We start from the raw sequence: 24320 nt of genomic DNA on the forward strand, positions 1-24320 counted from the left end.
GCCTAGGTCCACACTGACAATGGGATTCTCTTTCTCATCTCTCTCTCTCTCTCTCTCTCTCTCTCAAAATAGAATAGGATAGGATAGGATAGGATGGAATGGAATGGAATGGACTGGACTGGACTAGAATAGAATAGAATAGAATAGAATAGAATAGAATAGAATAATAATAAAATAAAATAAAATGTAACAGGGAAAAAAAATAAATAAAATGTAACAGGGGTTGTCTCTACATGATAGGATTATGACCTTACCATTTTTTTTTCTTTTGCTTATCTGTATTTCCTAACTTTTTATAGCAGCTTTATGCTGATGTAATTCACATATCACACAATTCACTCATTTAGAGTCCAATTCAACGGTTTCTGGTGTATTCACAGAGCTGTGCATCCAACACCACTATTTGCTAAGTTTGTCATCATTCCCCCCACAAAACCCTACTCATTAGCAGTCACTCCCCATTTCCCCAAACCCCTGCTCCTAGCCATAAGCAACCACTTTTTGTCTCTCCAGATGTGTCTGTTCTGGACCTTTCATATAAATGGATTCACACAACGTGTGGTGCTTGTGTCTGGCTTCCTTTACTTAACATGACTTCAAGGTTCACCCGTGCTATAGCGTGTGGTCGGCACTTTATTCCTTTTAATGGCTAAGTAGCATCCCATGTTATATTTCTCAATTCATCAGTTGAAAGACATTCAGGTTATTTCTACTTTTCTGGGAATTATGAATAATACTTCTATGAACATTTATGTCATTTGTGTGTGTGGACATGTGTTTTCAAGTCCCTGGGGGGATCCACCTAGGAGTGGAATTGCTGGGGCATAGGATAATGCTATGTTTCGTCTTCTGAGGATGTTTTCCAGAACATCTGCACCACTTTACATTCCCACCAGCAGTACATGAAGGTCACACTTTCTCTATGTCCTCACCAACACTTGTTATGATCTGTCTTTTTGATTAGAGCCATCCTAGTGGGTATGATGTGATATCCCACGTGGTTTTGATTTGCATTTCCCTGATGGCTAATAGTGTTTAGCATCTTTCGTGTGCTTATTGGCTCTTTACATATCTTCTTGGGAGAAATGTCTACTCAGATCCTTTGCTCATTTAAAAAAAACATGGGTCATTTGTGTCTTTATTATTAAATTACTGAAGTAGGATTTGAACCCACGTCCTGTCCTACTGTCAAGCAATAGATCCTGCCCATACAGTCATGCATCCCTGACTTCAGGGAGATCTGGAAGCATCCTGGAGTCCTGCCTACCCTCTGGGCAAGTGAGGGCCAGCACAGCTGCTACGGAAGCCAGCCCAGCTGGGGCCAGGCCCATGACAGGTGTCCAATGAGGGTCTGTGGATGAACACAGACGGACAAACAAGCCCACCTCCAGGAACCGGTGAACCAAAGGGAAGAAAAAACACCCAGAACAAAAAGTCTGCCCCCCAGAGGGAGGCTATGGCCAAGACCCTGCTCCGGGAGCTGGAGATAAAGCCCTGAGTGATCTGCCTGTTTTTATGCTACTGACTGTTGGCCTGTGTAAGGCTGGGAAGGGGAGGCCCGGAGACATTAGCAAGGAACTGGAGAGCGTATCTGTCCAGAGGGGGACTGTAGAAGATCGGTAGGGGCCATGGCGAGTCAGATGAGAACAGGGCCGTGGTGGGGCGTGACCCTGCTGCTGTACCCCTGCCCTGGCTCCGGAAAGCCACTGCTTTGTCACCAAGGGCACCTGAATCCTGAACATCCAGCTCTGGAATCCAACTGCCTGACTTTGAATCCCAGCCTCACCATCTCCTGGCTGTGTGGCTGGGACAATTACTTCCCCGCTCTGAGTCTTGGCTCCCCTCTAAGCCTCTCCTGCAAGAATGGAGAAACCGGGGTGCGGATGAAATGAGACCATAACAGAGCCTCTTGGTGGGGCCAGACTGCTGCTAGGCAAGCTGTGGACAGCAGGGCTCGCCTACTGGGTGTCCCCAGGCCCTGGATTCAGAGCTTGAAGACTGTCATCCTATGAAATGGGAGGCAGACTCTCCCAAGAACACTGGAGACCAGCCTCTTGCAGGAAGCTTAACCCTCAGACAGGAGCCTCAGCGTGTGGCTGCTGGGCAGGGCCGGCTTCACCAACCCAGCCTCCGTGGTGAAGGCATGCGCGGTGGTTGTGTGTGTAGCCCCTCATTCAGGCAGCCTGAGTTCAAATCCCGCTTACAAGCTGTGAACCTTGGGGAAGGGCCTGCCTCTCTGTGCCTCTGTTTACCCTCAGAAAAATGAAGACGACAGCAGTGTTTACTCTCCAGTGTGGTTGTGAGTTGACACACATAAAATAGGGATTAAAGTCTCAGCTTTTTAGAGATTAGTTTATTTTTAATTTCTGCACCCAATGTGGGTCTCAAACTCACAGTCCTGAGATCAAGAGTCACACGCTCCACTGAATGAGCCAACCAGGTGTCCCAAAGTCCCAGCTTTAAAGTAAAGGTTGGAGGGGCACCTGGGTGGCTCAGTCACGTGAGAGTCTAGCTCTTGATTTCAGCTCAGGTCATGATCTCATGGTTCATGAGTTTGAGCCCCACCTTGGGCTCTGCACTGACAGCACACAGAGCCTGCTTTGGATCCTCTGTCTCCCTCCTTCTCTGCCCCTCCCCTGCTTGTTCTCTCTCTCTCTCTCTCTCTCTCTCACTGTGTCTGTCGCTCTCTCTCTCAAAATAATAAATAAATGAACATTTAAAAAAATAAAATAAGGGTTGGAGGGGTGCCTGGGTGGCTCACTCTGTTGAGAGTCTGGTTCTTTGATTTCAGCTCAGGTCATGATCCCAGGGTCATGGGATTGAGCCCCGAGTTGGGCTCTGCACTGAGCGGGGAGCTTACTTAAGATTCTCTCTCTCTCTCTCTCTCTCTCTCTCCCTCTACCTCTCCCCTCTGCTCATGCACTCTTTCTCTCTCTCCCATAAATAAATAAATAAATAAATAAATAAATAATACACCATTTACAAAATAAAATAAAGGTTCGAACATCCTCCAAGTCCTTTCAACTTATTTGGCCTCCATCTCCCCCTCATGTCCTCCAGCTTTCATACATGGAGGAGGGGGAAATTTTCAACCGTTTCGGCATTTCCCAAAGTGTGTTCCATAGCCCTCTAGTCTCACGAGATGCTTTTTGAGAAAACAATTTGAGGGACGCCTGGGTGGCTCAGTAAGTTAAGCATCTGACTCTTGGTTTCCGCTCAGGTCGTGATCTCACGGTCCGTGGGTGTGAACCTCACGTCATCGGACTCTGTGCTGGCTGTGGGGAGCCTGCTTGGGATTCTGTCTCCCTCTCTCTCTGCCCCTCCCCTGCGCACGCTCTCCCTCTTTCTCCCTCAAAATAAATAAATAAATTTAAAAAAGAAAGGAAGGAAGGAAGGAAGGACGGAAGGGAGGGAGAAAGAAAGAAAAGACGGTTGAAAAGAACATGACCATCCAACAGGCCTGGCTGCTGAGTAGGTACAGCCCCTGCCCTTAGCAAATGCTCAGGAAAGGGCCTGAGAAACCTGCAGTGAGGAAGCCCATCGGATGTTCATGGTGGTGTTTCCCAAATTTATTTGACCACGAATGCCCTTTTCGGCCCAATATCAATTTAGCATCTTCCTGGAAAAACACTGATGGTCAAGGTCATATCTGGCTCACAGTTTCCACCTCACAGAAAAGACAGAACGTTTTCTAAAAATCATCCTCCTTGCCTTGAAAACCCCCTCAGAAACCCCCAGTTTTTCAAGCACGGTCACGCTGGCCCACAGGCGAGCGTCGCCCTGCCATGTGCCCTCAGCCCTGCTCCACGGGTCAGGGGGGGATCGGAGCGTGAAGGCCTCTCAAGGATGCCCGGCAAGAACTGACCCAGCCCCTTTCCACCCTCCGCAGCAGCCTCGGCTCTTACAGACCACACGCAACACCCAGACATCATCAGGACAGAAGGCGGCGTCTTGTCTTGTCAGGAGCCTTTGAGAAAAAGGACTTGCCAAAGAGAAACCTCTGTGAGTTGGGCAAGTCCAGCCTCGGGCAAGAGAGAGGTGTCTCAGGCTCAGGAGACTCCTGGCACCTGCAGAGGAGGCCCTGGGACCACCAAGCCCCATTAGCAGGGACAGCACCACTTGCAAATCATCTCTTCCATCTTCTTGTAAATGTTCCAGCATTTGGCAGCCAAAGTACAGATCCCAGACGGCCGTGTGAATACAGGACAAGTGCCAGAGTTTGTCTCTAGGCCCCGTAGGGTTTGGAAAACAAGATTACTTGGCTAGTCAGTGGAGGAGAGTGATTTATTGAGCACCTACTACAGGTTGTGCATTGTGTCAGAAGCTCTATCTTTGCGGTGAGATCTCGGACTGATAACAGCCCCATTTTACAGATGGGGAAAATGAGGCTCACGGTGGTGAGTTAGCATGCCCAGGGACACAGCAGAGCCGGGCGGCAAACCCAAGCGTGGTTTTGCCTCCCCGGTCCCAGCATTCTCCGCTCCACGGTGCTGTTCTGATGCAGCCTGGCTAGGATCACTCCAAGACCTCGGTCTACACCTAGATCCCAGGGCCCCCTTGTCATTACTAACCCAGGTTCTCAGGGCCTAGGGTGTGAGGAAGGGAACCGGATGGGGGACTAAAATAGTCTGGCCCCTAACAGTCTGGTACACACTGCAGATGAAAAAAACTGGCATTTGGGTTTGTCCTGGAGAATCTGATTGTTTTAGCCCCCAACATTCTGATCATCCCGGGGTGGTCAGGGCAGGTAGATGAATCCGTTTTCTGAGCCTGCCTGGCTGGAGGCCAGCCCACCAGCCTGAGGTCACACTGCCAGTATGGAGACCCCCAGGAATCCAGCCTAAGCTGGCACCTGGGTGCCCGCTTCTGGCTGCGGCCTCCTCCTCTGCATCCTGCCCCAGCCACCTCCCCACCCCCGCAGGGTCCTGGTGCTCAGCCTGTGTGTGTGGGGGGGGGGGGGGCGGGCATCACACAAACCTTTGGAAACCCCCCTCCCCTCTCCTGACTCCTCAGAACTCCTGGGTCAGCAGCGTGGCTGCGTGCTGGGAGGCAGTGGGGAGAGGGTTCCACCCATCCCTCTCGTGGGCCGACCCCCTGCTCTGTCTGCACAGCTGCAGGGAAGGAAGGCCCCACCTGAGCTGAGGGCCCCCTGAAGCACCCACCTGGCCGTGCCCTTCCTCCTGCCCATCATGACAAGCGGGGGTGAGACCAGTGTGCCCGGAGCCCGCCCCACGCCTGAGCTCTCCACCACTTGCACTCACCCTCAAGCCATCTGAGAGGAAAGCTTCCTTCTCTTTGTCCTGGGGGGGGCCCCCCCGCATCGCAGGGAAGACGGTGACTTGCCCGAGGCTATGCAGCCAGGCAGTGGTAGACATCAGTCCTGGGTCCAGCGGGCTCCAGAGTCGGGGGCGTTTCTCCCGGGACGGTGCTGCAGTGGTGCAGTGGGTTCTGAAGTGAGCCAGCCGGACTCGGGTCCCGGCCCCTCAACCCGCTCAGAGTCACCGGGGGCTGGTCGCACAACCTCTCTGTGCCTCGCTTTCCTCATCTGTACAATGCTGTCAGAGAGTCCCTGAGTCTGAACCCTGTGGGAGAGCGACTTAGCCTGCCTGCGCCCCAGTTCACTCTGACTTAACGGGAAGGGCTCAATACACACACACGGCAAGGCTGGGGATGAGGATGAGAAAAGACAGCTCTGCATCTAGGGCTTTCTGGAAGGTGGTACCAGGGGGCCCGCCGATGGTCTGCTGGTGTGGTCCAAGAGTTGTCGTCCAGACCACAAGGAACGGGTCTCAGACAGCATCCCTGGGGAGGAAAAGTGGGGGGGAGGGGGGAATCTAAATTGTCATCCTATCTGTTGTTTTGGACTTCCAGAATTTTGTATGACATACGTGTGGTGTTACTGTTACTGGAGTGGATTACGTAACTATCACACAGAGGTGCTCCCTTGCCGTGACACATGGTCTCATGCTGGCCAGAGACCCCATCCACAGGGTGCCTGGCTTGGCCCACCCCTCCGTAGCCACACCCAGGCCTGGACCTGCTCCGTGTCTCCCAGCGAGACCCCAGCACAACCTCAACACCCAGGAGGTGTCTCCTTCCAAGCACAGGCCTGTGACATGGGCCGAGTCTCCACCTGTCCACCGGCTTGTCTAGAAGCGAAATGACCACATTGTCCCCACGGGGTAACTAAGTTACAGACTAAAATGAGGTACTAGAGAGGGGCCTGGCTGGCTCAGTTGGTGGAGCGTGCAACTCTTGATCTCTGGGCCGTGAGTTCAAGCCCCGTGTTGGGCGTAGAGCTTACTTTAAAAAAAAAAAAGAGGTACCAGAGTGCTAGGTAGAGGCTCTTGCCGAGTCTCCTTCCTTCCTGTCCTCTGAAAGGGCAAAATGATGCTGAAGGGAAGCTACTTCCTCCTCTGAATGCATCTCCCCACATCGAGCCTCTCCCACCCAGCGGGTGGACTGCAAACCTCCCAAGGCAGTGGTTGCCTCCGGGCCTTTGCACTTGCCGGTCCGCTTGGGGCAGGCCCTTCCCTCATCTCCCAAGGTTGGCTCCTTCCCATCACTCAGTTTCTCCCAAGTGTCACTTCTTCACAGAGACCCTCCTAGACCCCACCCTGTCTACAACGGCCCCCACACCCTCTTCTATCTTAGCCCTGTTTATTTTCTTCATGGCACTTACCCTTACCTGAAATTGTATTTTTTAAATAAACTTTTTTGGGGGAGGGATAATTTTAGGTTCACAGAAAAGCTGCAAAGACAGTACAGAGGGTCGCTGTATACATTTCATCCACTTTTCTCCACGTCACCGCGTCCCTTAACCTGACCATGGTACATCTGTTAAAACCAAGATGTTAACGCCGGCACATTACTATTAACTAAACCGCAGACTTTGTTCAGATGAAATTGCACTTTTCCTTTATTTACTTGTTTTCATCCGCCTCCCCCACCGGAAGGAAAACTCTGAAAGGCAGGGAGATTGCCATATTACTCACCACCAAGTCCCTCATACCTGGCAATAAATATCGATCGGTAAAAGCAGGGGAAATCATGGCAGAAACAGCCAATGATTCCTCCCTCTGCCAGGCACCGTTCTGAGTGTGTTAAACATCGTGAATCATTTAATCCTCAGGACAGCCCACGAGGTAGACATTATAGGGAAACTGAGGCACGGCACAGTTTGGTGGCTGGCCGCGGCCACACAGACGGTCAGTACCAGATAAAGCGTTAGTCCTTCCGTGTCCCTGGTCCATATCAGAGCAGGGGGGCCGGCACCCTTCTGTGGGCAGGACTGAGGCCCCAGGGCGGCTGATTTGCCTGGAGCCACAGGAGGGACTGGGGCGCAGGGCTGCTGGAACCTGAGCCTCCAGGCTCCAGCTGGCTGCCCTGAGGCGGTGGCACCCCGGCTCTGCCCGGAAGGGTGTGAGCGCGGCTGCCGGGGCCACCAGCTCCACCCTGCTTCAGGGCAACAGAGGGCAGCCGATCCGGCCACAGGCTGTGGGCTCTCTCCTGTGCCCCCAAGGCCCCAGAGCGGGACTGAGACGCCTCACCGCCTCCCTTTGCCCATGGCCTCGGCCCGGGCCTCTGGGATCTGAGCACTGCGGAGGCCCGGCTGGAGGAAGGGCCCTCTCCCCCTCAGTGGATGCAGCCTTCTCCGGGGGGCTTGCTGGGCTCTGGGGCAGGGAGGCGAAGGAAGAAACGATCGTTCCTTTCTGGTTGCGGGGTGCGGGGGGGAGCAACAGGGAGGATTATTAAGCTTTTCCCAACACCCTGGGACCAGCTGGAGAGGTGTCCCGGCACCTCCCAAAGGGAAAAGCCGTTCTGGAACAGTTGGACAGGACGGCGGCCGGCCACCCCCATCCAGCCTGGGTTCCGCCCAGCGCCAGCCTGGCGCAGACTCGAAGCCCTAATAATGTTTGCTGGATGCTTTGAATACAAGCGTCAGTGCCCAGAATCTCCTTGAGGTTTCAGCCAGGCGTGCCCGCCCCATCCCCCCTTCTGGGGAGCAGAATAAATACGGTGGGGTGTGTGTGTGTGTGAGAGGGGACACCATGAGGTGGTGGCAGCCTCCGTGAGAGAGGCAGGCTGCTCAACCCAGAGCTGGGGGGTAGGGGTGCCTTGTGCGCGGCTAATTAAACAGTGACTGAGATGAATCGGGGAGAGGCTGCTGCTCGCTAATTAAAGGTGCGGGCGCCTTGCCTGGCAAGGAGGGAAGGCAGCTCTGGGACCATGTCAAGAGGCCAGGCCAGCAAGGACAGCGCTGGCTCCCGGCATCCCTTCCATCCTCAGGCCCTCCCAGCAGGGCCCCACGGCCCCCTCCCCACTTCCCTATCTCTCCTACCCACCTTGCCGGAGCCCGGGGCCTCGGACTTCCCCCTCCCCACCAACCCAAATTGCTTTCCTGATAAGGGCCCGGGCGTTGGGGAGGAGGAGCCTGCTGGTGCCCAGTGTCTGGGCTGGAGGGTGGGCATCGTTTTGAGCCTCTGAGGTACTTCCTTTCACCCTCTCCCAAGACCCCCGAGTTGGGCAAATGAGCTCGACCAAGACGGGAGGTTGGCTGTTGTGGACGAGACCCCGAGATGACTTTTTGAATCACAGATTCTGAGACTCATAGGGGCTTTGAGGATTACCCAATTTCCCTGCTGTGACAACACCTGCTGTCGCTGGGGTCCTGCTTTGCCCCATAGGCCCTGGTGTGTGTGTGAGAGAGAGAGACAGAGATTGAGAGGAGGGGTTCCTTTCTGGTCTCGGTACACAAGTCTAGAAAAGAGGATCAGAACCGAGGATCTGTGGTCCTTGGAGGTTCCTATGTCGTGGACAAAAAGACCCCAAACTGCCCGTCCCAGCCCCACATCTGCTCAAGGCAGGAAGTGGCCCAGTGGCTAAGAGCATGGGCTCCAGAGGCCGGAGGTCCAAGCCCCAGCCCCACCTTTTGCCAACTGTGGGACCTTGGGCGAGGTAGCTAATCGTTCCATGCTTCGGTTTCCTCATCTGCAAAGCTGAGGACGGTAATGCGTCCTCCTCACAGGGTCGCTGAAGGGATCGAGAGAGATGACCCAGGTGAGCTACTCAGCACAATGTCTGGTGCACAGAAGGGGCCCAGAAAACGCCAGCCATTATTTGAAAATCCCAGGGAGTCATGTGGCCTGCTGTCCACCTCTCTTCCATGTGACCTCCTGGTTGACACCACAGCTGCAGCAGGGGTGATAAGGGCCTGTGTCCCTGTGTCAGACACAGGGAGAGCAGGTCACCCTTCACACCACGGCTCTCATCTCTGCTCTGACCCCCGTGACCGTTTGAGGGAAGTAGAGGAACAAAGAAAAAACAAAGTGGATGTGCAGAAACCTAAGTGACCTGCCCAAAGTCGTACGGCTCAGAAAGGGGCAGAGGCAGCCCTGGTCCCCGGAGTGGGAGACGATGGGGTCAGCGTTCCCATGGTGACACCTGCTGAGCTTCTCTACTGGACGCCAAGTCCTGAGCCAGCCACCCTGAAGTGGACGTAGGGGAACTGGACACTCGCTCTGCCCTCAAGAGGACCCGGTGTGGAAGGGGGGGAAGACACAACAATGGGGGCTCCAGGCAAACGTGGCGGGCATCTGGGCACGTGCTCCAGTGTCCTTCCACGCGAGGGGCTGAGAGCTGCTGCTTTGACTGGGAGCTCGATTTGAAAGCAAAAGTTCTGCTTCTATTTGGAGGGTACAATCAGCACCGGGGGGGAGGCTAGAGAGGGCTGCTGGAACCCCTCTGGTGCTCCCAGGAGAATCCTTTGCCACGGGGCTCAGATACTCTGCCCTGGGGAGTGTCGGGTGGTCTCTGATGCCTAAGGTGCCTAGTTCTGAGGTTTGGGGAGTCGGTCTCTTGAGGAATCTGGGAGTCCCAGAGGGTGTGGTTTCAGATGCTACACTGTCCAGGACCCCCGGCAAGAATCCATCCATGTCCTAAAGGGGCTGTAATTGTTCCCTTCCAGGTGGCCGGGAACTCACCAGGAGGGAGGCTTTGTACTGCCACGAAATGCAGTAGGCAAAGGATGCGGTGCCCACAGGGGCCCAGAGACAGTAGAAACCTTTCCCAGCTGAGACACTCAAGGCTGTTGGCCCTGACACCGGATGCCTGGGCCTTAGGCAGCCAAACCAAGGCAGTCAGGGATGAGTGCAAGGTCACTGGTCTTGGGGGTGATGTCTCCATCCTCCCTCCTCGGAGACCAGGGCTCATCCAGAGGAATGAGGCACAGGGCCTGGCAGGTGTAGCCACAAGGAAGCCTGAGCAAGCAAAGCTAGCAGCTCCTTAAAAACACACCCTGCTTCTCAGCCTCCCCAGGGCCCCCTGTGCCCTAGCTGGGCCAAATGCTGGTCTGGGGTGCCCTCTGGTGGCCACTCTGGGCAGTGGCAGAAGCAGCCCAGGCTTAAGGGTGGACGGTCAGACGGGTCAGACGTGGAGACTTCAGAGTTGAACCACCTCTTCCACTGCACAGATAGGAAAACAAAGGCCTGGGGCTGCGAGGGGTGTGGAGGGGGAGTAACTTGCTCAAGGTCATGCAGTAAGTCCGTGGCCAGGTCCAGAACAGAAGCCAGGTCTCCTTCTGCACCAGTGGCTGCTCTTGGTGGGTCGCGAGGCATCTCCACCAGGGGAGGGAAGACTGAGTGTCCCAGAGGCTCACTCCCCAGTGACCAAAGACAATTGGAATGGCAGGTAGCTGAGCAACTGTGTGATGATGTATGCAACACTTCTGCTCTCTGGCCTTGGGCTCCTCAGGCCAAGGCTCAGAAGGAGCCTCCTTTAGCTCCTCCTAAAACCTGGAGCTACTGACAAGGAGATTAGGGACTGGGGTCCCTCTCATATGCTGCTAATAGTGAGGCTCTAACCAACCAGCCTTTCAGGAAAGCCTAAAATGAGCCTTCCTACAGAGAGTATTGGGTATCACACTTAATGGTGAAAGACTGGGTGATTTCCCCCTGAGACCAGAAACAAGACAATGATGTACACTCCTGCCCTTCTAGTCAACATTTTACTGGAAGTTCCAGCCAGTATACTTAAACAAGGTGGGGAAAGGCATCCAGATTGCAAGGGAAGAAGTAAAACTATCTCTATTTTCAGGTGACATGATCTTGTAAATAGAAAATCCTAAATAGAATCCACACACAAAAATTTAGAACTAAAAAATGAGTTCAGCAAGGTTGCAGGATTCAAGATGAATATACAAAAAAAGGCAACTGTATCTCTGTGCACTTGCAATGAACACTTCAAAATGTAATTAAGAAATTAATTCTATTTATATTAGCATAAAAGAATAAAATGCTTACAAATAATTTAACAAAACAAGTATAAAACTTATACTCTAAAAATTACAAAATACTGTTGAAAGAAATTAACGTAGACCTAAATATATGGAAAAACATCCCATGTTCATGGATCTGAAGACCCAATATTGTTAAGATGGCAAGACTCCCAAAATTGATCTTCAGATTCAATACCATCTCCAACAAAATTCCAACTTGCTTCTTTGCAGAAATTATCAAGCTGATCTTAAATTTCTTAGAGAAATTCAAGTGACCCCAAATAGCCAAAACAATATTGAAAAAAGAAGAACATTGTTGGAGAAACCATAGGAAGTTTTCTACAAAGTTACAGTAGTTAAAACAGTGTGGTATTGACATAAGAATAGATATATAGATTAACAGAACGGAATGAGAGTCCAAAAATAAACCCTCACATTTACAGACAATTAATCTTCAACAAGAGTGCCCAGACAGGGGCGCCTGGGTGGCTCAGTCAGTTAAGCGTCTGACTCTTGATTTTGGCTCAGGTCATGATCTATCGGTCATGGGATCATGGGATTGAGCCCCGCATCAGGCTCCATGCTGAGTGTGGAGCCCTCTTGAGATTCTTTCTGTCCCTCTCTTTCTCTGTCCCCCACCCCCTGCCTCAAGATAAACACGTAAACTTAAAAAAAAAAAAAAAAGAGTGCCCAGAAAGTTCAGTGGGGAAAGGACAGTCTTTTCAACAAATGGTGCCTGGGGCAACTAGACATCCACACTGCAAAAAAAGGAGGCTGGGCACCTTCCTCACACCCTACACAGAAATTAACTCAAAATGGATCTTACACCCAAATATAAGAGTTAAAACGATAAGACTCTTAGAAGAAAGCACAGGCCTGAATCTTCATTACCTAGGATTAGTCGATAATATGACGCAAAAGCATAGCAACAACAACAAAAAGAAAACAGGTAAATTGGACATCATCAAAATAACAAACTTCTGTGCTGCAAAGGACATCGTCAAGAAAATGAAAAGACAGGGCGCCTGGCTGGCTCAGTTGGTAGAACGTGCAAGTATTGATCTCGGGGTTGTGAGCTCGAGGCACGTTGGGTGTAGAGATTACTTAAAATAAAATATTAAAAAAAAAAAAAAAGGAAAAAAAAGTGAAAAGACATAGAATGGGAGAAAATATCTGCAAACCATATATCTGGATAAGGAATTGTAACCAGAATACATAAAGGACTCTTACAACTCAGTACTAAAAGACAAATAACCCAATTTAAAAATGGGCAAATGATCTGCATAAACATTGATCCAAAGAAGATATACAAATGGTCCATAAGCTCATGAAAAGATGCTGAAAATCACTAGCCATTTGGGAAATGCAAATCAAAACCATGAGATGCTACTTCACACACAGTAAGTTTGCTGTAATCAAAAAAAAAAAAAACAAAACAGTGAAAAGTGTTGGCAAGGATGTGGAGAAATCAGAACCCTCACGCACTACTGGTGGGAATGCAAACAGTGCAGCCATCTTGAAAAACAGTCTGGGAGGGGCGCCTGGGTGGCTTGGTCGGTTAAGCATCGGACTTCAGCTCAGGTCATGATCTCGCGGTCCGTGAGTTCGAGCCCCGCGTCAGGCTCTGGGCTGACAGCTCAGAGCCTGGAGCCTGCTTCTGATTCTGTGTCTTCCTCTCTCTCTGCCCCTCCCCGTTCATGCTCTGTCTCTCTCTGTCTCAAAAATAAATAAACGTTAAAAAAAATTAAAAAAAAAAGAAAAAAAGAAAAAAAAACAGTCTGGGAGTTCCTCAAAAGCTTAAGTAGCATGACCACGTGACCCAGCAGTTCTATACCTGGGAGGTACAGATCTGAGAGAAGGGAAAACATATGTTCATCCCAAATCTTACATGAATGTTCACAGATGTATTATTCATGATAGCTAAGAAAGTAGAAACAACCCAAATGCCCATCAACTGATGAATGAATAGATAAAATGTGGTCTAGCTACACACAGAAATATTATTCAGCAAGAAAAAGGAAAGGAGTACTGATACGTGCTGTGACATGGGTAAACCCTGAAATATATGCTAAGTGAAAGAAGTCAGTCACAAAAGATCGCACATTGTATGGTTTCATTTACATGAAGTGTCCACAATGGGTGAACCTTGCAGACTCTTTTACAGCAGTGATTGCCTAGAGGTAGGGGGAAGGGACTGGGAAGAAATGGGTGTGGAGTTCTTTCTGGGATGATGAAAATGTTCTGAAATTGATGGTGGTGATGATTGCACAACTCTGAACATACCATTGAAAAACTATTGAGTTGTGTGCTTCAAATGGGCGAATGGGATGGCAAGTGAATCATACTGTTAAAAAAAAAAACCAAACAAACCTATTCTTTGGACCCATGACTCTACTTCCAGAAATTTCTTCTAAGAATTACTCAAGTGCATAAAAACATAGGTATAAAGATTTCCAGCATAGGATTGTTTGTAACAGCAAAAGTGTAACCTAAGTGTCCATCAGTGGGGGAGACCGGTCAGTTATGTTCAACTCTGGGATGGAACAATGGAATCATTGAAAAAAATAAAAATAAAAATGAGAGTCACATTTACTAACATGGACAAGGTCTAAGATATACTGTCATGTTTTGTAAAAAAAAAAAAAAAAAGTTAAAAAAATACATCTATAGATTAAAAGGGACTTAAAAGAGATTTTTTTTTTAAAGGCAAAATTATAGTATCTAGGGATTCACACTGAGTGATAACTAGCAAGAAAGTGATGACCTTAAAAGTCAGGATAACAGTGGGGCACCTGGCTGGCTCAGTCGGTGGACCATGATTCTTGATCTCTGGGTCATGAGTTCAAGGCCCATGTTGGGCATAAAGCTTACTTTAAAAAAAGAAAGAAAAAAAAAGGCACCTGTCTGGCTCAGTCAGTAGAGCATGTGACTCCTGATCTCAGGGTCATGAGTTCAAGCCCCATGCTGGGAGGAGAGATTATTTAAAAAAAAGAAAAGAAAAAGAAAAGGAAAGGAAAGAAAAGAAAAGAAAGAAAAGAAAAAAGAAAAAAAAAGTCAGGCTAACAGTAACTCTTTGTAGTGGGGTAGGGTGAGGGGGCACACTGAAGGCTTCTAGGGTGGCTGGCAGAGTTCTTCACCTGGGCAGTGGTTCCAGAAGTTTGCCTTATAATAATATGTCAACTGAACAATTATTTTGTATGGTCATTCTGTGTCATATTTTGTAACAAAAAAGTTAAAAATCAAGTATTCTCAGGGCACCTGAGTGCCCTGGGTGGCTCAGTCGGTTAAGTGTCTGACTTTGGCTCAGTTCATGATCTCATGGCTCATGGGTTCGAGCTCCGTGTTGGGCTCTGTGCTGACAGCTCGGAGCCTGGAGCCTGCTTTGGATTCTGTGTCTCCCTCTCTCTCTGCCCCTCCCTTGCTCATGCTCTGTCTCTCTCTCAAAAATAAATAAACATTAAAAAAATCAAGTATTCTCATTTCAATTTTTAAAGCGTGTATCATAAGAGTCGATCTTAGTAAAAACAATCTATATCTTTATGTGCATATGCACAAAAGCAGCCAAAAGTTTGGGATTTGGGGTGCTCTTAATTTACGCTTTTCTGATTTTTTTTTTCTGCAATGAACAAGAATTACTTTTACAGCCCGAAAAAAACCAATAAAGCTATTTACTGTGGCTGGGGCATTCCTTCGGCGCTCTGACATTGTGTGGCCAGAAAAGTAGACGCTGGGGCACTGGGAGACTGCACAGGGGCACTTCAGGAGAAGACCAAAGTTCATTGTCTGCTCAGCACCCCAGGGCTTAGCCGAAACCCCAAGGCCCAGCCTCCACCGCGGCTTCCTGGAGACTCAGCCGATCAGGTAGCTGGCAGCAGGTGCTGCGTGGCCATCCCCCCGCTGCGCTCCAGACATGGGAGTGTGGCTCTGACCTGGCAAACCGGAGGGAGGTCACTCTGGTCCCACCTGTACAAGCCTCCTATTGTGGGCCAGAGGAAGAAGCCCTGGGCAGGGGGCAGGGCGGGCGGCCGCAGGGTCTCATCCTGGCTGGCTTTGCCCACTAGCGGCACAAAATCCCGTAATAACGAGCTAAATGAGCAATATATATTTGTGCTAGGTGGGTTACATGGTTGGTTTTATGGAACCTTCCCGATGACCTGAAGCCATGGGTGGGATCATCATCTCCATAGTACACCTGGGCAAACTGAGGTCTGGGAAGCCTGGGTGCCTGGGGAAGTCACTCTCACTGAGGCTGGACTTAGCCAGACCCTTCGCAGGCACAGCGTCAGAGGCTTCTCCTGGAAATCCAGGAAGGTGGCCGCCCTGGTTTTGCAGATGAGGACACGGAGGCTGAGAGAGGGAAGTCACCTGTCCATGTCCCACGGCGACTATGTGGCAGGGCCAGGCGCAGAGGCAGAGACTCTCAGAAGCTCCGCCAGGCGGCCTGCGGTAGCTGCGAGAGGCCCCGGCACGCTCCCCACCTCCGTGGGCTGGCTCCTAGTAAAGTTACTAGTTACTGTAGCACAACCTCAGGAGCGTGCGGGGGCAGAGGCGAAAGTGCATTGTTTCATTTGCTACTCTCATCAAAACTGCAAATCTTCCATCTGATTGAAGCCTGGAGATGGGAGGCCCAGAGCCATGAGTGACAGGCAGTGAAGACATGGGGGCCCCTACAGCACGGTCCAGGGCAGCCTGGTGTGGAAGCTCCTGGCAGTGCAGCCAGCTCCCTTCTCCCATCACAGGGGCATCAGGAGAACAGTTCTCCAGCGGAGCGGCCTGCCTCCCAGCCGAGGCCCGCCCCCCCCCAGCACCCCCCACCCCCGCTGTAGCGTGAGCCTTCCTGGCAGGGGAAAGGGCACTGAATGGCAGGGGCAAGGCGAATTGTCAAGGACAGCTGCAGGGGTCTCAGGGGATCTGTAACCCTCTGCTGCCTCTCAGGTAGCCCCAGCTCAAGATTATCTCATGTCCCTCCCAGAGTCAATTGTTCAGCCAACTCGAGTCAGAGAGCTCATCGTGGACAGAGGGCCAGGCCACTGGCAACAAGAGGGGCTGCTTCTTTGGGTACCTACCACCTTCCAGGCACCAGCTATATGCAATCGGGCACCAAGCCTCATAAAGCCCTTTCAGTACATCATATCTGCCTCATTTTGCAGAAGAGGTGATGGGGGCTCAGAGAGGTAGAGTGACTTGTCCAAAGTCACACAGCCAGGAAGTCTCAGAGTTCCTGGCGGCCAACTTCAACCAAAGAGGGACAGAGGGATGGATCATCCAGGACCCTTCAGAGGGAGGCCAGGGACCCACTATGGAGGGGAGGTGGGAGAAGGAAGGGCCTGCGTCATGAGCTCTGACTCTCTTGGGACATGATTTATTCATCAATCCATTTGTTCTCTGTTTATGCATTCATGGACCCTCTCCACATGTCAGTGTCTTTGCTGGGCATTGAGGACTCAGGTAAACTGGGCTCATCTGTGCTCTTGCAGAGCTCATGGCCTAGCAGAACAGAAAGGGAAACTGAGGCAGGAAGAGGCCACCACTTGCTTGGGTCTGCTAGTATTTACTGAAGGCTTACTGTAGGCCAGGCCCCGTGCTGGGAACCGGGGGCACCAAGTAAACGAGAAGCACAAGGCTCTTGCCCTCCTGGAGCATATATTCTAGTGGTATCCAGTTCCAAACCTCCAGAAACCCTGCTTGCGTGACCCCTGAGCCCTGAACACAATGGGAAATTTCTCTAGGGGTTGGGTTCTCCATGAATCATACGTGGGCCTGGTTCTGGGATGCTGAGCAGGGATCCAGAAAGGGCAGGGAAACCCAATTAATGCCTTAGGAACAAGCGTGTGTCCCTTTGCTCCCCACTGACAGCATCCTGGCTCAGAGGCAGCGTTATGGCATTCGGTTCAGCCACTCTGACATCAGGTCCCTTTCACAGCCTAGGAAACGGAGAAACGGGGCAGGGGAAGGACTGGCCCAAGATCACACCAGCCTGTGGCACAGGCAAAACGTGAACCAAGGACTGCCAGCCCTCTCCACCAGCTCACATGCCAAGAAGCCACCTGCAAGGATGGGCACATCTACACCCATGCTGGCTATGCCCATCGTTCTTCAGCAGGGGCACTGCATGAGCTGCAGGCACAGAGGGAAACTCCTTTCCTTTTTTAATTGAAAAAAATTTTTGTTAATGTTTATTTATTTTTGAGAGAGAGATGGAGACATAGAGTCGAAAGCAGGCTCCAGGCTCCGAGCTGTCAGCACAGAGCCTGACGTGGGGCTTGAACTCACGAGCCGTGAGATCATGACCTGAGCTGAAGTAGGACGCTTCACCGACGGAGCCACCCAGGGGTCCCAGGAAACTCCTTTCCTAAACATCCCGATGGTGGTGGTTTTTATTTTTTGTTTTTGTTTTTGTGTTTCTAAATACTCTACCTCTGCTGTCACCTGAGCTGTTCAACCTGAGAGGCCCCTCTCAGTGTGAATGGCAGAGAGCAACCCAGAACTGTTCCATCTCAGCAGCTAAAAAGCTGGATCTAAATTTTTAGGTGGAATTTTATTTTTTTGAAAAAAGTATTTCTTAATGTTTACTCACTTTAGAGAAAGAGAATGTGAATGGGGTAGGGGCGTAGAGAGGGGGACAGAAAATCTGAAACAAGCTCTGAGCTTACAGCAGAGAGTCTGATGTGGGGCTCGAACTTATGAACCGTGAGATCATGACCTGAACTAAAGTCAGACTCTTAACCGACTGAGCCAACCAGGCACCCTTTGGGCAGAATTTTAAAAACTGCCAAGTCTCCTTGGTTTAAAAAGAGAGAGAGAGAGTCAAAATAGGAGAATGAAAAAAAAAAATAGGAGAATGGTTAAATTATTAACACAATACCATATAGCCATTAAATAACTTTAAAGAAAATTTTAACTGTGAGAAAACATTTCACCATATAACATAAGGCAGGGGGTAAAGCCAGCTACAGAGTATTATTATAATTAAAAAATGCACTTATATGCATATGTATGATCCAAATAGAAAAACAGGACTGGAGAGAAATATAACAAAGTAGTTATGACAGTTATCTCTGGGCAGCGAGATGACAGATGACTTTCATTTTCTCCTTTGCACCTTAATGTAGTTCCCCAATTTTACAATGAGTATGAATTGCTTTTATAATTAGACATAAAGCAGAAAGGCAGAGAAGGGGTTGCCCTTGCCCAGGCCTGTCCCCTCCACCTCCACCCACCCCCGCACACAGCTGGGTGGCCTCTGGGTCTGTCCTCACTGACCAGCCCAGCACCGGCCAGAGCTGAGGGACCCTGGCCGGGCCACTGGAGGCCGAGGGCAGCCGGCACAGAGGTCGTGGGATTCACCAGCCATCTCTGCCCATGAAGGAACCAGCAAGGGGACACTGCCCTGTCTGGGCCCTCCAGAAGGGTCAATGGCAGGCTGTAAATTTCCTGGCCGGGGACATTGGGATTTGATGCTCTCAGGGGCTGCGAATCAGAACATTCATTATCTGCTGTATGAGAGAAGTCATCTTCTTTGTTCCTTGCATTTCTTTCAGAGCTGCTGAGTATAGCAGGAAGGCTGGAGGACAGCTGGCCTTTGTCACCCTCTCACTGTGGGCTCAGGCAGGCTCTCGGCTTCCCCACATGGGACTGGAGTGCCTGACCCACCTCGTCTCCCTGGGCCCTTGTAACTAAACGGAGTGGTGAAGGCCCAGGGGTGCTGGCCTGCGTTCGCCCTCCCAGGTTATTGTGCTCCAGGAGCGATTCAGCTTTGCCTCTGGCAGTGCTGCCTCCTGTCCCACCCCGATCTCACCCAGGGGGGCTGGATAAGGCAGAGTTTACAGAGAAGGGCCTCCCTGCTCTCTGGAGCTGCAGACTTGGGCAGGTTCCAAGAATGGTGCCCTCACTTCCTTCCAGCTGAGATCTTAGCCACCCCCTCCCTGTTCTGGAAGCTTCCGCCCTCCTCCTGGGCTATTTTAGCAATCAGGTCACCCGTTGGCTCACTCCGAGCTTGCGGTCAATTAAAACCCACAGGCCCTTTTCACAGAAATGGTGGCATCTCTCCCTCCTCCAGATGCTGCCAAAGTCAGTGTCCTCAGGGTGAAAACAGCATGAGGGGACAACCCGGTGGTCCTCCCGTAGCAGGGGGCCCTTGCTCAGGAGCTGAGGCCATGCATTATTTCCATGCCCACTGTGGCCAGCATCCTGTGAAGGTAGCTGAGGGCAGGAAGGGCGAGCTGGTCACAAGGATGTTCTGATGGCCTGAACACCTATGTGTCCCCACGCCATACCCCGCTGGTGACACACAGCCCTCCCTCTGGTCCTCACTGGCTCTAGGCAGGGAGCCAATCCTCACTTAAATGGGAGCTGGGTGACCTCCAAAGGTCACCGTGTAGTAAGCAGCAAGGCTGAGAGGGACCCTGGGGTGTCCCAGCAAAGCCCAAATCCACCTCGGCCGCACTGGCGATTCCCAATGACCTGGCACACATGACCGCTGACCCAGGCTGCCAAACGGGTTCTTGTGATGAAGACTGGGGAGGCTTCGCACCGTCATCCTACTGACACGGCAGGTGCCCCAAACCCCACACAAAGCCCAAAGGCCCTCTCTTAAAGTCCGTGTGTGTGTTCTGCTCAGAGCCGCTGAGGATCCTGGTCACCTACTTCAGCTAAACCCTGGCCAGCAGCACGCGGAGCCCTTTGGCTGGAGAGCCCGGGTCAGTTCCCATCCTTCCTTCCGCCAGGTATGTGACTGACCCCAGGCTCTTCCTGGTTGTGGTCCAGAGTCAGGTGGTGGACCAAGGGCAGAGCACCTGCAGTGGGGGACCCCGACTCTGCCTGGGGCAGCAAGACAGCAAACAGGAGAAAGATTGCAAGGGCGCCTGGGTGGCTTAGTTGGGGAAGCATCCGACTCTTGGTCTCGGGTCAGGTCATGATCTTGCAGTTTGTGAGATCGAACCCCACATCCACTGTGCTGACAGTGCAGAGCTTATCTGGGATTCTCTCTCTCTCTCTCACTCTCTCTCTCTCTCCTCATTCTCTGCCCCTCCCCTGCTCTCTCTCTCTCTCTCAAAATAAATAAATAAACATTAAAAAAAATAACTTAGGGGCGCCTGGGTAGCTCTGTTGTTTAAGCATCCGATTCTTAGTTTCGGCTCAGGTCACGATCCCACAGTTTTGTGGGTTCAAGCTCCACATTGGGCTCTGTGCTGACAGCACAGAGCCTGCTTGAGATTCTGTCTCCCTCTCTCTCTGCTGCTCCCCCACTCACACTCTCTCTGTCTCTCTCAAAATAAATACACTTAAGGTAAAAAACTCAATAAAATAAATAGATGAGCATTTCAAAAATAAAATAAAATAAGAAAATCAAGATTTATTTTTTAAAAAAGGAGAAAGATTGCAACTGCAGAGGGCACTGAAAGTAGCAGACAGACATAGGCCCTGCCTGCCTGAGGGAAGACCTTGGGCAGACCAGGAACTGACAAAGGCCAGCGTGTGGCTGCAACAGCACGGTCCGATGGGACCAGAACACAAGCCATGCTTGGAATTGACAATTTCTAGTAGCCACAATAAAAAAAAGAGAGTCTTAGTCAGTTGAGCGTCCCACTCCTAATTTCAGCTCAGGTCATGATCCTAGGGTCATGGGATCAAGCCCCACATCAGGCTCTGCGCTGAGTGTGGAACCTGCTTAAGATTCTCTCTCTCTGTCCCTCTTCCCCGCTCCCCTGCTCACGTGCTCATTCTCTCTTTAAAAAAGAAAAAAAGGTAGGGGCGCCTGGGTGGCTCAGTCAGTGAAGCGTCTGACTTTGGCTCAGGTCATGATCTCACAGTTCATGAATTTGAGCCCTGTGTTGGGTTCTGTGCTGACAGCTCGGAGCCTGGAGCCTGCTTTGCATTCTGTGTCTCCCTCTCTCTCTGCCCCTCTCCTGCTCATGCTCTGTCTCTCAAAAATGAATAAGCATTAAAAAATTTTTGTTAAAGGTAAAAAGAATTGAAATTAATTTTAATAATGTATTTTGTTTAACCCAATATATAAAAAATATCATTTCAACATATAATAAATATCAGGGCACCTGGGTGACTCAGTCTAAGCGTCTGATTCTTGGTTTCAGCTCAGGTCATGATCTCACAGTTCATTCGTGAGTTCAAGCCCCGTGTTGTGCTCTGCACTGACAGCATGGGGCCTGCTTGGGATTCTCTGTCTCCCTCTCTCTGCCCCTCCCTCTCTCTCTCTCTCAAAAATAAATAAATTTTTTTAAAAAAATTTAAAAAATAGACATAAAGGGGCGCCTGGGTGGCTCAGTCGGTTAAGCGTCCGACTTTGGCTCAGGTCACGATCTCACAGTCTGTGAGTTCGAGCCCCGCGTCGGGCTCTGGGCTGATGGCTCAGAGCCTGGAGCCTGCTTCCGATTCTGTGTCTCCCTCTCTCTGCCCCTCCCCCATTCATGCTCTGTCTCTCTCTGTCTCAAAAATAAATAAAAACGTTTAAAAAATTAAAAAAAAAAATAGACATATAGTCAATATAAAATTACTAATAAGGTATTTTACGCCCTCTTTTGGACTATAGCTTAGAGAGCCAGTGTGTATTTTATATGGACAAGCACATCTCAATTTGGACTGGCCACATTTCAAATGCTCAGCAGCCCCATATGGCTAGTGGCCACTGGCTGGCACAGCACAGCAGGGCTACAGGGTGCTGAGCAAAGGGGAGGTGTGAGATGAAGTCAGAGAGGCGGGCAGGGGTCATGCTCGGTTTCATTCCAAGAGCTCTGAGAAGCCACGGGAAGGCTTTAAGCAGGGGTGTGATGTGATCCATTGTTGTCTTTTAGAGGCTGACTCTGGCCACTTGCAATGCTGCAGAGCGGAATTAGCTGTCCAGAGACATGCCCAGGTCAGGGCCAAAGGTGGCCTGTACCTTGGTGAAGGCAGCCATGGTGAGCTTCAGGGAACACAGGAGAGGCCATGGAGAGGCAGCGAGACAGGGGAGAAGCCTTGCCATCTGCCTTTTTCCTCCCTTTCTGCCAAAATTCTTCCCAAGTAACCCTGTCTCAACAGTTGCCTCCCTTCCAGGAAGAGATCTGCATGGTAGCTATTTAACAAAGCCTAAAGGAACTCAACCAAAAACATGTTGCCAAGGGCCCAGAACTGAAACAGCTGCCACTTTCTGTATCCCAAAGAATCACTCAAGAAAAGATAAATCTTCTAGGTGCTCGTATCATATAATAATTAAGTGGTCTCTGGGACTGACCTGCTTGGGTTTGAACCCCTGCTGCCCTCTAATTAGCTGTGTGACCTTGGAAAGATACTTGACCCCTCTGGGCTTCTGTTTCCTCATCATATAGTGGATGTGTGAATGATCTTGATCTCTGGGGGGTGGCCAGGAGGAGTTTATACCCTATATAAGTGCTTAGGGCAGTGCCTGACACATAGGAGGCACTCATTACACGTTAGCCTGTTACTATGCTTGTTGTCGGTGTTAACAGACCAGACAACTAAGACACAGGGACAGGAAGGGACCTGTTTAATGTCACACAGCAAACCTAAGGCAGAGCAGGAGGCAGAATCTAAATGTTCTCATTTCTGGCTCTAATGGCTGCCTCACAATTGAAGTTGCTGGCTATCCCTTCATTCGGACATTTACCCTGTTCTCCACATGTGCCAGATGTCGTGCTGGCAGCTTGGCACCAAGATGGTAAAAGCCTCATCTCTACAAAGTCAAGGCTTTCCCATTGAGAAAGAAAAACCTCTTTCTCAACCACTCTGGGCCACAGGGGAAGAAAATTTTATTCAATGCAGACAGAGCTACAGGCCGATTCGAGTGCAGTCAAAACAGTACTGGCCTGAGAACTGGGAGAGCCCAGGCTGAGCCACCTCTGGCTGACCCGCTCTGTGATGGGGGCAAAGGGTTTCACCTCTCTGATCTCAGCATCCCTGGCTGCATGGAAGAGAACAGATGTTAACTGAGCCCCTACTCTGTGAAGTCCCGACTCCAAAGTGCTCACATTCTGGGGAAAAGGAACTAACTGCCAGTCAGACTGGGATGTGGCCTCTAAGGACATAAGTCCTACAGCTCAGATTTTTTCTGGAACATTCCTGACTGACCCATTCATCTCATAAGAGCTATGTGCATACCAGACCACACATTCAAACTTTTAAAATATAATTGGACACTACAACAAAATTATGAGACTCTGGTTCACAAGATTTCACAGACCAATAACATTTCTAAAGAAACATTGGGGAACCTGCAAAGGACTGAACATTTGTGATTCTGCCAAGGAAGGCCCTTAAAACCAAATAACAAATGGGAGTGGGAAAGCCAGATACCCACGCAAAAGAGTGTAAATGGGCCCTGATGTTACCACACACAATAACCAACTCAACATGGACTGAAGACTTAAATGTAGCACCTGAAACTATAAAACTCCTAGAAGAACACATAAGAGAACAGCTTCATAGCATTGGTGTTGACAGTGATTTCTCGGGTATGATGCCAAAAGTACAGACGACAAGAGCAAAACTGGACAAGTGGGACGCCATCAAACTGAAAACCTTCTGCAGGGCAAAAGAAACAGTAAACTGAGGGCACCTGGCTGGCTCAGTCAGTAGAGAGCATGAGTTCAAGACCCACGCCAGGCATAAAGCTTAACTTCAAAAAAAATTTTTTTTAAAAGGGGAGCCTGGGTAGCTCAGTCAGTTAAGTGTCAGACTCTTGGTTTTGGCTCAGGTCATGATCTCACAGCTCGTGAGATTGAGCCCCACATCAGGCTCTGCACTGACAGCACAGAGCCTGGTTGGGATTCTCTCTCCGTCTTTCTCTGCCCTTCCCCAACGTGTGCACACATGTGCACTCTCTCTCTCTCTCAAAATAAATTAAAAAAAAAACACAAAAAAATTGTTTAAAAAGAAACAAGTAACAAAAAAAAGAGACAATCTACAGAATGGGAGAAAATATTTGCAAATCATGTATCTGGTAAGGGGTAACATCCGAACTATATAAGGAACTCCTAACAACTCAATAGCAAAACAAACAAAAAACCTGATTTAAAAATGGGCAAAGGAC

The 24320-nt window shown here is 50.3% G+C and overlaps 2 protein-coding genes across 7 annotated transcripts in view; both read right to left on the bottom strand.

The window, feature by feature from the left end:
* The window catches only part of COMMD7 (COMM domain containing 7), an 89610-nt gene that overhangs the window by 22807 nt on the left and 42483 nt on the right, over window positions 1-24320 (bottom strand). The gene's annotated exons all lie outside the window — the stretch shown is intronic.
* Window positions 954-17365, bottom strand: LOC132677030 (uncharacterized protein C20orf203). The gene is given in 7 exon segments (XM_078443792.2): window positions 954-8237; window positions 8239-8349; window positions 8351-8397; window positions 8399-8607; window positions 9158-9222; window positions 15239-15332; window positions 17308-17365. Coding segments are annotated over 7 exon segments (693 nt in total). The 3' UTR covers window positions 954-8128.

The sequence above is a fragment of the Panthera onca genome, chromosome A3 (genome assembly GCF_046562875.1).
Source record: "Panthera onca isolate mPanOnc1 chromosome A3, mPanOnc1 haplotype 2, whole genome shotgun sequence".
Taxonomy (NCBI): Eukaryota; Metazoa; Chordata; class Mammalia; order Carnivora; family Felidae; genus Panthera; species Panthera onca.